The following is a 16,577-nucleotide window of genomic DNA, read 5'->3' as shown; positions in this document are numbered from 1 at the left end:
ACTTCAAACTCAACTTAACCAATCAGAATATTCCTTTGTCTATTGTGTAGCATACAAATAATACTAGACAAATTTTAATGTTGTGTACATCAGAAAATAACAATTCTCTGGTTAAACATATATATTATCTAAATTGATACTGCTTAAGGTAAAACCTGAGGTGAAGTATTGTTAACTGTACTTAAATAAAATAACAACTAAGAAGAATTTCAATATCTCATTTATTAATAAATAAACTATTACTTTCATGAAATAAATAAATGATTAACATAGAATCAATGAATTATTACTTTCATTTTTGGAATTATTACTTGTAGTTAAGCAAAAGCAAAATTGAAATTAGAAAAGGGAAAAAAGAAAGGTTACTTGTGTATGTGTGAGACACTGCTCTCTCTCTCTCTCTCTCTCTCTCTCTCCGATGCTATCGTCGGAATTTCCGTTCTTCTTCTTCTTCTCCGATCACCGAATTCGATCCAATCTTGAAACCCTGATTTTTGTGATAGTAACGATAAATCGTATTTATCTAATAAAATATTGATTCTTTGTTTGTTTGTTAGTTATCCAATCGAATTTTTGAGTGGTTATTAGGGATGGACGATTACGTCATCAGCGACGACGATTACCAATACTCCGACGATCAAGATGAATCCGTCGAAGCTTACGAAAACGATGAAACCGATTATCAGTTGATTACTTCCAAGGGCCCATCTACTCAGGTATTATTTCCATTACCATAGGGTTTTCATATTTCTTCTTTTCTTTTTCAATTGCCTTTAATTGCATTATATTTTATCTTCTATTGATATAGGTTTCTCTCAAAGATTGGAACTCTATAATGTGTTCGTTCAAAATGGGCAATTTTTTTATATTTTTTGAATAGAATGTTGTTTTTACAAACTATGTGCCTGGTTTAGTTTCTGTTCTGCTTGAAACTATCCTCTGTGACATTGTTTTCAATTATTATGAGTGTAATAGCTGTCCTGGTTGTGATTTCTGGTTGGTCTTTGGTTATATGATCCTATTATCAATCTTTCAATTATGGTTATTATGTGATGTTGCACCTTTCTTTACATGCACTAATTGCACTAATCATACTCTGCGAATATGCTTTGTTATTTGCAGGTGATTACAAAAGAGTCACTGCTAGCTGCACAGGTAACATTACAAAGGAAGAAATTACTCTACTCAGTGTGTATTTCATTCAGATAAAATATATTTCTATGTTTTGCTAAGACCCTTATGCACATTCATGCAGAGGGAGGATTTGCGCCGGGTGATGGACATGTTATCAGTGAAAGAGCAACATGCACGGACCCTGCTTATTTATCATTGTTGGGATGTGGAGAAGTTGTTTGCAGTGTACGTGGACAAAGGGATATCACATCTCTTTGCTGAAGCTGGTGTTACTATGGATAAACATCATTGCTCTGATTCGTCATTCCACTCTTTAATAATGTGTGAAATCTGTATGGAGGATGTTCCTATTGATGAAGCAACAGGAATGGACTGTGGTCACTGTTTTTGCAACACATGTGAGGATTTGTTTGTTTTCTTATTCATCCGACTTCTGTTTTTTCTCCAAGATTTATTAGGATATAAAAAATCTGTACCTTTTCAACAAGATTATCAAGTGTTAAGTGGATGGCATGACTGATGTTGATAGTCATCGATAATGCAGTTAGTAAGGGTGCATCTCAGCCTTCTTTTTACACCCTGATCAGTGATTGATTACTGGTTGCAATATATTGTGATTTCACTATTGAATGGTTGAGATTGCTTGGACCTGCTGTTTTACCAGAAATTATTTTTCTTTGTTATCTTTTTGCACAATGGTGGAATTCCATGCAAACTTATTTTTGAGATTTTTCCATATTTATGTATATTTTTACAGGTTGGACGGAGCATTTTGTTGTCAAGATAAATGAGGGCCAAAGTAAACGCATTAGATGCATGGCTCATAAATGCTATTCCATTTGCGATGAAGCTGTTGTAAGAACTCTGCTTGGTAGAAAGCACCCTGATATGGCCGAAAAATATGAACGCTTTCTTCTTGAATCCTACATCGAAGACAACAAGAGAGTTAAATGGTGTCCTAGCGCGCCTCATTGTGGGAATGCAATACGTGTTGAGGATGATGAATTATGTGAGGTAGAATGTTCATGTGGTTTACAATTTTGTTTTAGTTGCCTGTCAGAAACGCACTCCCCATGTTCATGTGTGATGTGGGAGCTTTGGGCTAAGAAGTGTCGAGATGAATCAGAAACTGTTAATTGGATGACAGTTCATACAAAACCTTGTCCAAAGTGCCACAAGCCAGTGGAGAAGAATGGTGGGTGTAACTTGGTTAGCTGTATCTGTGGCCAACCATTTTGGTGAGTGTTCATTATTTCTGCATTTTATATTTTTGTTTAACTTTTTGTTTATTCTATTATAATGTTTCCTTTTGGCTATAGTATTTAGTTAAGTTGTGGTAATAGGGACGTTGAATTGAAGCCACTTATTACTCTCTCTGCTCCCATTAACCTATCCTCACTAAATAATTTGTCCTTTTTTGTTGCAGTTGGGTGTGTGGTGGGGCCACTGGCCGAAATCATACTTGGTCAAGTATAGCTGGTCATAGCTGTGGTCGCTACAAAGACCAAGAAAAATCGGCTGAACGAGCAAAGCGGGATCTATATCGTTATATGCACTATCATAACCGTTACAAAGCTCACACAGACTCCTTTAAGCTTGAAAGTAAACTGAAAGAGACTATACAAGGGAAGATTGATATTTCTGAAGAAAAAGATTCTAAACTCAGAGATTATAGCTGGGTAATTAATGGCCTCTCCAGACTTTTCAGATCTAGGCGTGTCCTGTCATATTCATATGCATTTGCATTTTATATGTTTGGAGATGAGCTTTTTAAGGACGAAATGTCAGAAGCTCAAAGGGAAATAAAACAGAACTTATTCGAGGATCAACAGCAGCAGCTTGAGGCAAATGTTGAAAAGATCTCTAAAATTTTGGAGGAGCCTTTTGATACCTTTCCCGATGATAAGGTTATGGAGATAAGAATGCAGATAATCAATCTGTCGGCAGTTATTGACAAACTTTGTCAAAAAATGTTAGTGCTGCTTTTAAATAAGGTGCTGGTACATATCTGACTTTTGAGTTTTGACATTGGTAATTGTCATTGTGAATTCTGATTTTAATGCAGGTATGACTGCATCGAGAATGATTTGTTGGGTTCTCTCCATCAAACTCACAACATAGCTCCATACAGGTCAAAGGGCATAGAGAGGGCATCAGAACTATCAGTTTGGAGCAATAAAGCTAATAATACTGGTATATATCTATTGTAGGTTTTTAATTTAATGCCAACAACCAAAGTTTTTGCATTAGCCATTTATGAATTTTCTCAAAGTATTGGAGGGGAAGTTGAGTCAACCAATGATTATTCTGACTTGTTATGAAACAACTAGTTTTTGACGGTTTTGATTCGTGGCAACATTTTTTTAGTACTTTATGGTTTTATGGTATTGACTATATTGCATCTATAGTTGTTGTTGTGTGTCACAATAATGTTTAGTTTTAGAAAGGGAAGGATTGAAGGAGGTGGAGAAAAGGCTGAGTCAGAATAATAAGGTCCTGTTTGGTATAAGAAAACATTTTCATTTTTCATCTACTACTATTGTTGACCTCGTGCTTTAATACATGATATTTCATTTTCAATTTTCACTAATAATTTCCGTTCTTACCCCAATAAGAAGAATCACGCAATTATCATTATGTTGCTTATATATTTATGGGCTACAGACCTATATGTAGATAGTTGTGGTGTTCAACTGTTTCAAGCAAGAGACAGAGTAAGTTACACTGTATAGAAAAATATTTTGTAAGCACATTCATGAAGGACAAAATATATGGATGAAGGACCGGGGCCCACACTTCCCCCTCTCTCCATCCCTGCCCTATGTGGTATTGACTAATCTTACTGGTGTATTAATTTCTTTCAGTTTACCTGGAAAAATTATGACATGAAAATATGGTGTCAAATGTTAATTATGACATGAAAATATGGATGAGCTTTTTTATTGTATGATGTTATGAATGTTCTTATATATCTCCTCTTCATTTTGACTTTGTGGATGCTAATCAGTAATGTTAACTGAGTGAGAAGGATTATTGTGCTGCATTGTAGGTAGAATAGCAGAAGTTGATCGGCCTTCTGGATCAGGGAGCTCAGATGACCATGAATGTTCTTCTCATAAGCGTGCTAGAAAAGAAAGTAATGGAGGTCGTGGTGGTGCCTTTTTTGATCTAAACTTGCCAGCAGAGTTTGTAGACAGAAATTGACATTGAAGGAGGAGACCTTATATACACACAGGTGTACATGGCTAACTGAAATTGCTTTTGCTGCCTTGACCTAGTTAATCATTTTGGTCATGATATGACATCCATGGATGCAATTTACCCCCCATTTGCCTCAATCCTGCTTCAAATCCTGGGGTTGTGTATATATATATATAGCCTTGAGGCATTTATTTACTAATAGTTTATGTCAAATGTGTATTTGTGTTTTGAGCACCCTGAGGACAAGTTGTAGGATGCTTTCATTGGTATCTTATGGAGTTGCAAATAAAAGTAACTTCACTGATTTTTTTCATTGTTTTTCTCCTTCTACTGGGTTACTTTTCTCTTTAAGACAGACAGACAATTTTCACATGACATGTATTTCTAAAATAATTAGGATACATAGTACTCTTATTTGAATTGATTGAAAACCCTAACCCACAATGTCTCCTACAATCCATCTGTGTGATTCTTGTTTGGACTGTATATTCATGTGAAAGGAAATCATGATGGAAAAAGATCACGGGCTTCATGTAATGTGGGTTAAAGACTTGGAAGTTTTGTCCATTGTTTCATTGACACATAAAATAAATACCAGTTTGTGGTAGTCCTTTTAGGAAGGTTGAGAAAAAGGAAGTTGGGGAAAGTGTGTGGAATTGTAAGAGGTTGAGGAAAAAGACTATGAATGTGCTTAACAATAGTACCTCTTCTCTTGTTTATGTTTCCTTTTTTTGTCAATATGCTATCACTTGACTTCTAATTAAACACCAGCTATCTAACCAGAGACACTGCATTTGGCTAATCCTTGAGACATGGTCTATGTGCCAAAAGATATGGTTAGTTTCATTTGGTTATCTTGGATTAATGCTTTGTTTATGTTTGTTTGTTCCCACTCTACTGATATTTTTTATGTGATTTAATAATAATAGCAACAATCACACAAGTTGGGCCCTACTTTGGAAACAATATGATCTAATCTGCATGAGGTGATGCTAGCTTTGAACAATCTCAGGCCAACATTCAAGTAGAATTTCATTTTGTAGTAGAAGCTACATCAAAACTGCTAATACTATTGTTAAAGTATTAGCTTTATGAATCAAAATGAGATTTAAATACTAAAAATATGCACGATTATTTTGGTATTCTTATCCATTTTGAAAGAGGTTAATTGGTTAATGGATTTTCTTTTGAAAGACTTTAATGGATATTTGATATATACGAGGAGACAACATATATATCTTTTACATTAAAGGGGCGTAAACGGTATTTATTTAATTGGACAAGATTTATTGGTCACCCCGAAAATAAGTCTATATAACAACTTAGAAACAAAAAATATTAAACAGATAATCAGCAAACACGATATATTCTTCCTGATAATCCATATTCTATCATCACACTCTTGATAATCTAATTAATTTAATATTAAACATATAAGAGAATACTCAAATAGATACAAAAGGAGAACAATCAAATCTACGGCAGATTTTATTAAGAGCTGAAGGTTTTTGTATTAATTTAATATTTAAATCTATGAAATGTTGTTAAACATGTCTATATACGTTACACTTTAGGTTTTGCATCACATCGTAAGTTAATACTAGATACAAAAGGAGAACAAGTTATCTGAGTGCAAAAGCAGTGACCTTAAAATATGAAACCTTATATTTGTTCACATGTTATAAGGGATACTACTGCTACTATCATTGCATGCCAACCCATTCCCTCATTAAAGAAAAATCATTCATATATCTTATATTTAACTTCTACACATTTATTCACCAATGTTTAGAAAACATATCGTATCTCAAAACTATGGATCATCATTCTATATGATAATATCAATAGAAAAGCGCTTTTTTGACCTCCTATAAAAAAATGTAACTAAAAATTACACCAAACCCATATTTGCCATTTTCCAAGTATAGAAATAGAAATAGTATGGAAGCCTAAAATACAATTGGTTAAAGTAGTATATATTTGATTCCCCTTACGCAATGTGTTGGGTTTAAGTCTTGTAGATGAAAAACATATCCACTAAAAAAGAGTTAGCATCACATAACTACAGATATTCTCGGCTCAGACATAATTACATATATGACATGTGGGAAACGAAAAAGAAATACAAAAACAGTAAACTCAATAATCATCCTCACGTTGCTTATCCTGATTTCTCCCACACAAGACCTTAACTATTTCCAGTTTCAACGTTACCGGTATCCCAGGTTTCCTCGCATGACCACAAATCTTTCTCATTCTCTCTCTCACTCTTTTCTATATAAACGCATTCCCGAACTTCTCTCCTAGCTTTTCATTTCATTCTATTTCGTCACATCAAACACAACCTTACCCGCAATCTTTCTCTAACTCTCTTTTGTTCTTCTTCTTATTATTATTTTTATCAAACACTTTCATTCATTCTCATTAACACAACACCAAATAAAACCGAATCCTCTTAGTTTTCTCGTTCTGCTTCTTGAATGAAAAACGAAAGAGTTGTTAGTGGCACCATGTTAGTAGAGCGAAACACATACCATAGACCGAAAGTAGGAGCTACCTTGCACTCCGATCCGACGTCGCTTTATTCCCCGGACCACAACGACGACGATGACTACTCCACCACCCGTCATAGCAACGTCTCCGCCGCAACACCTACCGGCAGCAGTAGCAATGCCTCCCCCTTAATGATGTCACCATGGAACCAAGTCCAAGACACTTCATCTCCTTACAACAAGTCACCATGGTTGTTAACCTCTTCCACGATCAACTTATTCAACCACCCTGAGGATGAAGACAACAATGACAATAGCAACCAATTAGAAAACGGCCTCATCGGATCGCTCGTTCGCGAAGAGGGTCACATATACTCATTGGCAGTTTCTGGGGGCTTGTTGTACACAGGCTCAGACAGCAAGAACATTAGGGTTTGGAAGGATATGAAGGATTACACCGGCTTCAAATCAAGCAGTGGATTGGTCAAAACCATAGTGATTTCCGGTGAGAAAATCTTCACAGGCCATCAAGATGGGAAAATCAGGGTTTGGAAGGGTTCACATAAGAACCCTAGCAGCTACAAACGCGTGGGAAGCTTGCCTAAATTCAAAGACTACGTGAAGAGCTCAATGAATCCGAAGAAGTACGTTGAAGTCAGGCCACACCGAAACGCAGTGAAGGTTAAGCACTTCGACGCCGTTTCGAGCTTGAGCTTGGACGAGGAAGAAGGGTTGTTATATTCTGGGTCATGGGATAAAACCCTCAAGGTTTGGCGCGTGTCAGATTCAAAGTGCGTAGAGTCCATCACAGCACACGATGATGCAGTTAACGCGGTGGTATCGGCGTTAAAGGGATACGTGTTCACCGGTTCAGCGGACGGCACGGTGAAGATGTGGAAGAGAGAACCAAGGGGGAAGAAAACGAAGCATGATTTGGATAGGGTTCTGTTAAAGCAAGAAAACGCTGTTACTTCTTTAGCAGTTAACCGTTCATCAACGGTTATTTATTGCGGTTCATCTGACGGGTTAGTTAACTACTGGGAGCGTGATGATAAGAACAACGGGCTTACTCACGGCGGCGTTCTGAAGGGTCATAAGCTGGCGGTGCTGTGCCTAGCGGCGGCGGGGGGGAGTCTTGTTTTCAGCGGCTCAGCCGATAAGAATGTTTGTGCTTGGAAGCGTGAGGATAATGGGTCCCACATTTGTCTTTCGGTTCTAACGGGCCATATGGGACCGGTTAAGTGCATTGCGGTTCATGAAGAACGGGAACGTTATCATGACAAGGGGGTTCAGCGTTGGACCGTTTACACTGGGAGTTTGGATAAATCAGTGAAGGTGTGGCGCGTGACTGAACACGCTCCTGAGTTGCATATGAGTAGTCCCACCTATGATTCCTCACCACCTGGATCAAAGCGTTCAAGTGATGGGAAGAGTATTACTACTGCTACTAGTAGCAGCTTCAATAGTAGAATGTCTGATCACGCGCCAAGTGAATCTTTTGATTCTTCGCCCACAACACAGATTAATTCTGTTAGAACCATTGGGAAGAGTAATCTTAATATGGGTAAGTTTGAACACGCGCCGAGTCATGGTGGCTTGTCATTTGATTCACCTGTGGCAGGAGTACTGAGTGGTTCTACGGCCTCAACAAATACAATAAGTGTCAGCAATGAGAGCAATAATAATAATAATTGTTCTAATAACACTTGGCAAAATTTAAGTTCAAAGTTTGGAAAGGGAGAGGAAAATAGAACAGGTGGTGATTTTGATGCTACAAGTAGCAGTTACCTTAAAAGCAATGCCGACAACTACCAAAACTGGAGGTTCTAAAATTAGGATTAAGTTTCATTTTTATTTATCTTTTTCATGTCACCTTTTTAGCTTCATTATGCACATGAACTATTCCTTGTAAAAGACAAATTACAAAAATGTGTTAAGAGTTTCTGTGTAGATAAGAATGTAAAGGAAAGAAGAAAGAGGGGGCCACCACCCTTTCTCCTTTGAATGGATGTGGTACCATTATATATATACCATCATATATACATATACATGTACTTGTACTATATTTTTTTAAGAAAATATCTAACCTCATGCTAGTATGTACTATGTACCTAGTATGCATTTGTATTGGTGCAAAACATGGCTGAAGTAAACCCATGGACCAGTTTGTTTCCCTCAAAAGAGGAGCAATTCAATTCAATTTTGGTTGCTTCTGTGTTTGAGTGAGACTCATGCCCTGCATGTGAGGGACTGTTACTAATGGTTGCACCATATTTCACACATCAGGCTGAGATGAGTCTTCACTTTCAAAGTGCAAAAAAATGGCCAAGAGATGACTAATCTGTGGCCACGTGCCCCGCCCATGTTCCAAGTGTCACGTCCAAAAGTGCTATACGAGTATGACTAAGCCAACGTCCTCCTCCAAGGAGAAATTTCTTTAACTAATATAAAGACAACTTTCTATTACAATTCTGTTCAAATTTATAACGAAAATACGACAAGAATTGAAACTAAAGAATACTCAAAAAGCTTTAATAATGTTGAGGTGTGATCAAAGAACAACCACTAACCCAATCTTGAGTAGGATTGAATGAACTTACATCATGAATATACAGGTAAAATGTTATATCTTTGTGCAATAACGCTGGACTTTCACATTTCCAAAAATATAATGCTCCAGCCAGAAACAGTGACTTGGATTTTCCAACTATCCAAGTGATAAAGAACCAAGTCTGCTCTATAGTTGGCAATGTCATACAACACTCTTTTTTTCAGCCTTGAAGAGCTGGTATCCAAAACATATTCACCATGGCAATGCAAGTAGCAGGTGTCAAAGCAGTTCAACCATAAGATAAAGCAAGGTAATAATACTCCATCAACCATGATAGTAACTGCCATTCTTGGACTCTTGGGGGCATGTCTCACAGGATGGCAGATAAGGTGTTGATAATAACTGCCTGGAAAATGCTGAAATCAAAAGCATGGCATAAGCTAATCGGAACACGGTGTGGCCATAGATACATTAAGAGATTGTGATCAATGGCAGTCTTCAAGATTATGGCCAGACTAATAGGACCTGCAAAAACATCACCTTGGTGGCTCCCATATATCATGAGGAAATAATATGAGGACCTTCACCTCACCATGGCCAACCCAACCCACAATGCCCGAGGGCAATTCTTGCATAATATGAGAATGGGGACTAAACTTAAGATGCTCAAGTCTCATAAACCTCAAATCCATGGTGTCCAACCTTCATACATGTTGCAAAGATTATCTACACTAGTAGCTTGTTTGAGTAGACAGTCTACTTGCTCTGCAATACCAATTTCTCTGAAATCCAAACAAAGCTGGTATTAATGAAACTTTTCAGCTAAAGATTTATAAAGTTCCAAAATGAGCCATACTCATACCTGTGTTCAGAAATATCTCGACCTTCAATTTTCATCTCAACCCGCCTCAATACTGACAAGGCATAAGCATTTTTACCTAGCAGATAAATGCAAAAGGCCACAAAGAAAATAAGGGTATATCAATTCCTTTTTTATTTCATCACACTTCCCAACAAATAAGATATTATGAAGTAAATCAGGCACAGTTGTTAAAGGTACCTGTATGTAATCCAAAACCTAAGACCATTTTCAAAACTAAACATTATAGATAATTTAAGATGAGAGGTAAAGATAAGATTTGCACAGTCACACTACTCTTCCAGAATATAGGGTTTGGTATAGAATTGGAAGGAACATAAATCATGAAGGGCCTGACCAGATCTAAAAGAAAGAAAACCACAAATAAAAGGTAGGTAAATTAATGAAAGGGGGGGATAAAAAACAAAATCTCACTCCTTGCTCCCTCCACATTAAAAAAAATAAGAGAAAGGACCTAAAAACTGCTGTCCTTCACAAAACTTGAAGCACACTACACCTTGTTGACTTAAATAACACTCTACACAGGATAATTCTTTATGCTTTATACTAAAACCTAGTATCATCCGAGTTCATGAGAATGGTAAATTTTTGCTTTTAATTTGATATAGGTAATATATTAATTTATAAGGTTCATATTCTTTCACGTGTTTATTTATTAGGACACCACAGCAGAGGACGAAACTAATCCAGAACAAAAACCTCAGCATTCATTTTTAGTACATTAAAAAAGATGATAAGAAAGATCAGTAAAAAATACTTCATACATACCCCTTCCTACTCGACTTCTGACATTTATGTTAGGATCAGGAGCTTCATGATGTTCAACATCATTCTTAACTTTATTTGCAGAAAGCAATTCATCTACACCCTCAAACTTGTCTAAGTTCCCATTTGATTGATGCTGGGAGTATGTAGGGATGGCATCAGATTTATCACTAGCTTTGGGATGTTCAGTGGCCTCATCAATCAACTGCACAGAGCAAGCACCGTTGACATTAGCCTCCATGGGATAAGAGTCTGCAGCCTCAAAAGGTAATATTTCTTCAACACCAGTTTGAGACAATGGAGTGGAATGTATATGACCAGTGGGGTTTCTGCTACTAGATGCTTGTGAAAGCACATCTTTATTTTCTGCTGAATCATTCAAGCTATCAGGAAGGCTAACTTCAGTTGAGGTATTGTCAGATCCTGAGCTGCTATAGCAGATGGTATCCGGTGGTGATATCCAATCTTTGTCTTCCAAAGAAAGTTGAGAAAAGCCTATAAGATCTTCAGTGTCACCACAATCAGAGCTAGAGAGATTCTCCACTTCATTATCATCAAATTCAACAGCATCACCACCAGCAGCTGATGATCTCGACAAAGCAATATCCTGGGATTTTACTTCTTGACTTTCTCCTATTCCTTCAAGAGCCTGAGCACAGGGAACATGGAGTTGTATAAAACTTGCTCTTTAAAAATATAAACAAAAAAATTCCAACAATTTTTGTTGGCAATAGTTCAACATAATTGATTGGATGGGTGACAGTTCAAGTAAACAATCTAAGCAGCATATAACAAAGCAAAATAACAAGATCATAAAACTATCACATTACCTTGTGCAGATTGCCAGCATGGAGATTAGCAGTTTTTGCAAGCCTAGTCAACAAAGAATATAGTCCCTTCACAGATGATGTCAGAAATGGTACCAAGGGCTTAAAGGTCTGGCAAGCCTCTCTGATTCTTAAACAATATGACTGGTGTATAGCTTGCCCATGAATGTGTGATATTTCCTTCTTGGTCTCTCTTTCCCTAGTTATAGCATCAGTCATGGCAGCTACATCCTTAGACAACACTGATTCAAGTGGAAGGAGGATGCCATTCACCTAAGAAAGCATAAAATCACCACCAGAAAACAATTCTGTCTTTATGGAAGCTCAATGTCACAAAATACAAAATGGACAGTTATAGTTGAAGCCTGAAGGTCAAATATAAATACAACAAAAACCTTTGAAAGATCCTCCATAAGAGAACGGTGGATAGCAGCAGCTTCCTTCCCCAGATTGTGAACATCGTGTATATCTTCAGTTATTGCTAGAACCTAGAAATAAAAGAAACATTAGATTGCAAACAATCCATAGAACATAGTCGTGGTGGATGGAATGCAATGTAACTTAATTGGACACTTTCTATAGATTGTTTGCCAGCTACATGTGGCAGAAATCACCTATAAAAGGGTAAAGAACATATTAGTTAATCCTTTTTAATTATTTGCTGATTTCTTATTAACTTATCATTACTTGGTTAAAGTCAAGAACCAGCTTTCCCAAAAGCTTAAGCTGTTGGGTGAAGGCAAATGAATATTTTTATATTATCATCTAACAGTTATCAAATACTCCACAGTAATTTACTACAATATCAAATACTTTAAAGACCATACCTCTTCAAGCATAGAGCCACATTCAGAAGTCAAAGCAGTATGAGTCCTTGAAACCCGAGCAAAAGCGGACAGTGAAACATTAGCATCATATGCACAATCCCTCATTGAAAGGACAGTGCTTTGTAAATCACCTATAAAAGGGTAAAGAACATATTAAATCCAACACATGCAAGCACAATGCAGATACATTCAATTGAAAGAAAACATGCACATGCATGTTGAACTTCAATGTGCAGATAAACAGTAATATAAGATGGTGAGATCCACCTGAAGCGGACTTTGCTTTCAAAGAGGCAGTGCAGAGTTCATTAGTTGCAGAATATAATCCATTGGAAGCAGCTTCAACCGTGCATTGTGCAAGCTTCCACTCTTGTTCAGTACCTTTTACAGGAACAGGAGTCATTTCATGCAGAAATTTAAGTTTAACTAACATGAAGAGACTTCAAATGCTGAAAAATATAGCAAACTCACGTGTATAAGAATGGAAAATAACATCTAATCTTGTTAATGCGTTCAAGTACACTTGCTGCCATGTCTTGCCATCAACACTACTCCTGGAGGGATATGGTTGGCCTGGTATAAGCAAATACCCATCTCTTGATGCTTCAAACTCTAATACTGACATACATAACTTCACAACATCAGATGCCTTTTCTCTAAATTCCCACAAAATCTGCCTCCGAGTCTTGATATGTTCATGAAACTCTAGAGGAATTCCTGAATTTTTAGTTGAATTATTTCCAGAGCTATTGGAATTTGGACCCCCACAAGCCCAACTCATTGCTCTCTCAAGCTGTCCTTCAGCGATAAGCGAAGTTTGTTCACAAGACTGAAGGCAATCCATTGACCTTGTTATGTTTGACACAGCAGATTGTATATTTTCCAATAACTTAGATCTGTTGAGATTTAAAATGACTGTATACAAGCTGTCATCAATATCAACATATTTCTCAAATCTGATTCTTCTGTTATATGATGGATCCAAATTAACATCATGCATCCATTCCATCTGAGCTACCTCAAGAGTAGTTTTCCAAAGTGCTTCTTTCAACTCATTCACTTGTCTTTTCATGAGAGAAGATGCTGACTTTGCTGCTTTCGCAGTTTCATGTACATTACAATATTCTTCAAGCATAAGTGAAACTTTTTTTACAGCCCCATCTCTTTTCACCAGATCTAAAGCAAGTTTATTCGATGACTCTGTTAATTGCTTCAAGTGCTCAATATCTTCATCTAAACAAGCCAACAAACAAGGAGCAATTCTTCCTTTCAAATAGTGACCAATGTGTTTCTGAAGTTGAACTTCAAGCTTTTTCTTCATAAAATTGAGTGACTGTTCAAAGCCCAGATTTTGTTCAAGTGACAAAGCTACATCATGTATGCACGTGTCAAGAAAATAATCTACAACGCCTATTTTCCAAATAAAGAATGAATGATCATTCAATAAACCTCCAACTTTCCAGACATAATCAGATATAGAATTCCCAGAATTGATCAAATCTGCTAGAGTATGAAATCTACTTGATGGCATTGCACCAGAACCATCATCTGAAGACAGCAACATATCACTGGATTCCAATTCCGAGAAGGGCTTAACAAGTGCTGCCAATAGTGATCGGCTTCTCAAAATATGCAGCTCACTTTCATCTTCTATACCAACTAGAGACTGAAAATGACAACTCACAGAAACCAGGGCATTTTTAATATCAGCTTCTCTCTTTATAAGAGAAGAAATCCTTACATCTCTCTGACTCCATGTCTGATGGAGTTGGTCCAGTTGTGCCCTACAAGCTTCCTCTTGTGATGCTAGTTCCTCTGCCTCTTCCCAAGAAAGATGGTCTCTGCCCATAGCTGCAGCTTCTTCAAGAGCTAGCTGCTGCTCAGTAATAAGACCAACCTTGACAAAATAGTTTTGCTCCAGTTCAACCAGTGATGCTCTCTCCATTTCAACCTCCACAAGCTGCTCCAGTGCAGTTTCTATAGACCCTCGAACTTGTGAGATTAATCCAAATGCATCCATAACTTCTGAATTTAATGTAACGGCAGACCGTATTACGTTGGGTAGAACAACTTCAGTCATTTGACTCACCAATCCCTTACAGGAAAACAAAATGGTTTTGAAAATGGAAACCGAATTACTTTGAGAAGAAAACTTCAAATGAACTTTGTTATCAGAAGGGATCTCCTTTCCCATAGATTCTAGTGGATCATTAACAAACTCCGCCACAAGATTACATTTTTCTACTTGCTCTTCAAACTCAGCAAAAATAGTTCCAGAATCATTCTGCATCATATTGTATTGATTTCTTCCTCCTGATAAATCACTACATATATTAAGTATTCTATGCCTAACCTCATTATAGAGTGAACTTACAGAGAGGTTGAGAACTGATAGTGCCTTCTCCTCCTCTAGTTCACCCAAAAGTCTAATATTTGTTGTCCCATCATATCTAGATTGAACAGAAGACATTCCATCTTCATTTTTTAAAAGACCAGTAGACTGCATGAATTTCATGAAAGCTAACCAAAGGTGATCCTTAGTTTTCAATTCAGACTCTAAGCCAATAGAACTCTCTAATGCAGCACACTCTTTCTCTATTTTTTCTATTTCTGCGGCATACTTCTCCACTCTAAAACAAAGATCATCGTGACTGCTTTTGATAGAATCAATGCTATCTCCTTGAAACTTTGCAAAAAGTTCAGAAGCCTGCCTTCTGGCGAGAGAGAGAATATCAGATGACAGTGCATTGATAGATAATTGCAGTACTTGTGCCCAGCCATGAATTGCACTGGTTGAAAGGTAATTTAATGGTAGGATTCTTTGCAGAGCCAAGGAGTATGCTTGCAGAGATGTTGTGGCAGAATTTAATCCATCATCCAACTCAGTTATGCACTGAGAAACTTCCCTATCTATATCATGGCATTGTGCTTGTGTTGGCTCAGGAACAACAGCTAGTGGAACACCTGCTACAGTAACTGCAGATGTAAGGGATAAAGCCATTTCCATGTTACTCAGCTTAAAAGAATCATTTATTTCTGGGATTAAATTGCATCGTAAAGCATCAAGAATCCTTCCATGTTGCTCAGCCCAAGTCATTGCCTCCTGAGCTTTGTCTGAAACAACAGCCTTTGCTTGCGTAAACTCCCGAGCCTGGATTTCAAATGAAGTTCGAATTTTCTCTGAATTACAGGTCGCTTCAGCAACAATTGACTTCGCAGATGTCTCATGCAACATGAGGTTAGACCTCTCTTGATCAGCTCGACAGTATAGACTAGAGGCAAGCTCGTATTGATTTAGAACATCAGCAAACCTCTGGTACATAAGTTCTCAGTCAATTCAAATGAAGAAATGATTGATTGAAAAAATCTAAGCAAAGCTACAATTTAAGTGTAGCAAAGAAAGTTCATGGCATTTCATCAATACCTCAAGTGTGGATTCAACAGCTGGTAGGACCATCAATAATTGATCATGGTGTTCCTACTCAATAATTTGGGGGAGAAAAAGATCAGCTATTTATCATATGATAGATAGATCTCAAGAAACTATGAGAGAATACACACACATATAAACAACTAGCTAAATTACATTAGACTATTTTTCACACTGAATTTGCAAATTAAAGGTTAAAGGAAATCAAGGAATTCAAATATGAATAAACTATGAAATTTCATATTTATTCTAAGTACATTATGCAAATTCTAAAATATACCACACAAGAATAATAACCTACACGAACTCTTGAAAGGAACACACACGCTAGCATACACACATTTGTCTTGGACCTTGGTGCATCTTGAACCAATTACCAACTACTTGAATTATAATAGCTTGGAAGTAGCTCATCTAATTATGCAGGCACATATTCTTCCTTAAATGTAAGTCATATTAGCTATTAGTTC

At 37.0% G+C, this 16,577-nt stretch overlaps 3 protein-coding genes across 3 annotated transcripts in view; 2 read left to right on the top strand and 1 right to left on the bottom strand.

Annotated features, from left to right (window-relative positions):
* On the top strand, positions 357–4,646 carry LOC109355449 (probable E3 ubiquitin-protein ligase ARI2). The gene is made up of 7 exons (XM_019598622.1): positions 357–716; positions 1,123–1,155; positions 1,256–1,532; positions 1,892–2,372; positions 2,561–3,106; positions 3,200–3,327; positions 4,184–4,646. The coding sequence occupies exons 1-7, from the start codon at positions 591–593 to the stop codon at positions 4,336–4,338; spliced, it is 1,746 nt and encodes a 581-aa protein (XP_019454167.1). The 5' UTR covers positions 357–590; the 3' UTR covers positions 4,339–4,646.
* On the top strand, positions 6,430–9,488 carry LOC109355444 (kinesin-related protein 8-like). The gene has a single exon (XM_019598611.1). It carries the CDS (start codon positions 6,816–6,818, stop codon positions 8,655–8,657), a length of 1,842 nt encoding a protein of 613 aa, XP_019454156.1. The 5' UTR covers positions 6,430–6,815; the 3' UTR covers positions 8,658–9,488.
* LOC109355443 (serine/threonine-protein kinase SMG1-like) overlaps positions 9,332–16,577 on the bottom strand; it is a 16,109-nt gene continuing 8,863 nt past the window's right edge. The window contains exons 7-15 of the mRNA XM_019598610.1: positions 16,102–16,155; positions 13,149–15,990; positions 12,945–13,058; positions 12,678–12,808; positions 12,246–12,338; positions 11,854–12,123; positions 11,027–11,672; positions 10,241–10,316; positions 9,332–10,160 (exon numbers count right to left, since the gene is read on the bottom strand). Of these exons, the coding sequence (XP_019454155.1) occupies positions 10,061–10,160; positions 10,241–10,316; positions 11,027–11,672; positions 11,854–12,123; positions 12,246–12,338; positions 12,678–12,808; positions 12,945–13,058; positions 13,149–15,990; positions 16,102–16,155 (4,326 nt within the window). The 3' untranslated portion in view covers positions 9,332–10,060. The remainder of the gene's footprint in view (positions 10,161–10,240; positions 10,317–11,026; positions 11,673–11,853; positions 12,124–12,245; positions 12,339–12,677; positions 12,809–12,944; positions 13,059–13,148; positions 15,991–16,101; positions 16,156–16,577) is intronic.

This window comes from Lupinus angustifolius, chromosome LG08, assembly GCF_001865875.1.
Source record: "Lupinus angustifolius cultivar Tanjil chromosome LG08, LupAngTanjil_v1.0, whole genome shotgun sequence".
NCBI lineage: Eukaryota > Viridiplantae > Streptophyta > Magnoliopsida > Fabales > Fabaceae > Lupinus > Lupinus angustifolius.
Note: the sequence above shows the minus strand (reverse complement) of the source record. Positions and strands in the feature narration are given on the sequence as shown.

What these genes read in the sequence shown, in the direction of transcription:
- LOC109355449 (XM_019598622.1), top strand. Translation starts at nt 591, where the DNA reads ATGGACGATTACGTCATCAGCGACGACGATTACCAATACTCCGACGAT. An exon ending in TCACTGTTTTTGCAACACAT is followed by an intron (nt 1,533 to 1,891) that starts GTGAGGATTTGT and finishes ATATTTTTACAG; the next exon opens with GTTGGACGGAGCATTTTGTT. An exon ending in GACAAACTTTGTCAAAAAAT is followed by an intron (nt 3,107 to 3,199) that starts GTTAGTGCTGCT and finishes ATTTTAATGCAG; the next exon opens with GTATGACTGCATCGAGAATG.
- LOC109355444 (XM_019598611.1), top strand. Translation starts at nt 6,816, where the DNA reads ATGAAAAACGAAAGAGTTGTTAGTGGCACCATGTTAGTAGAGCGAAAC.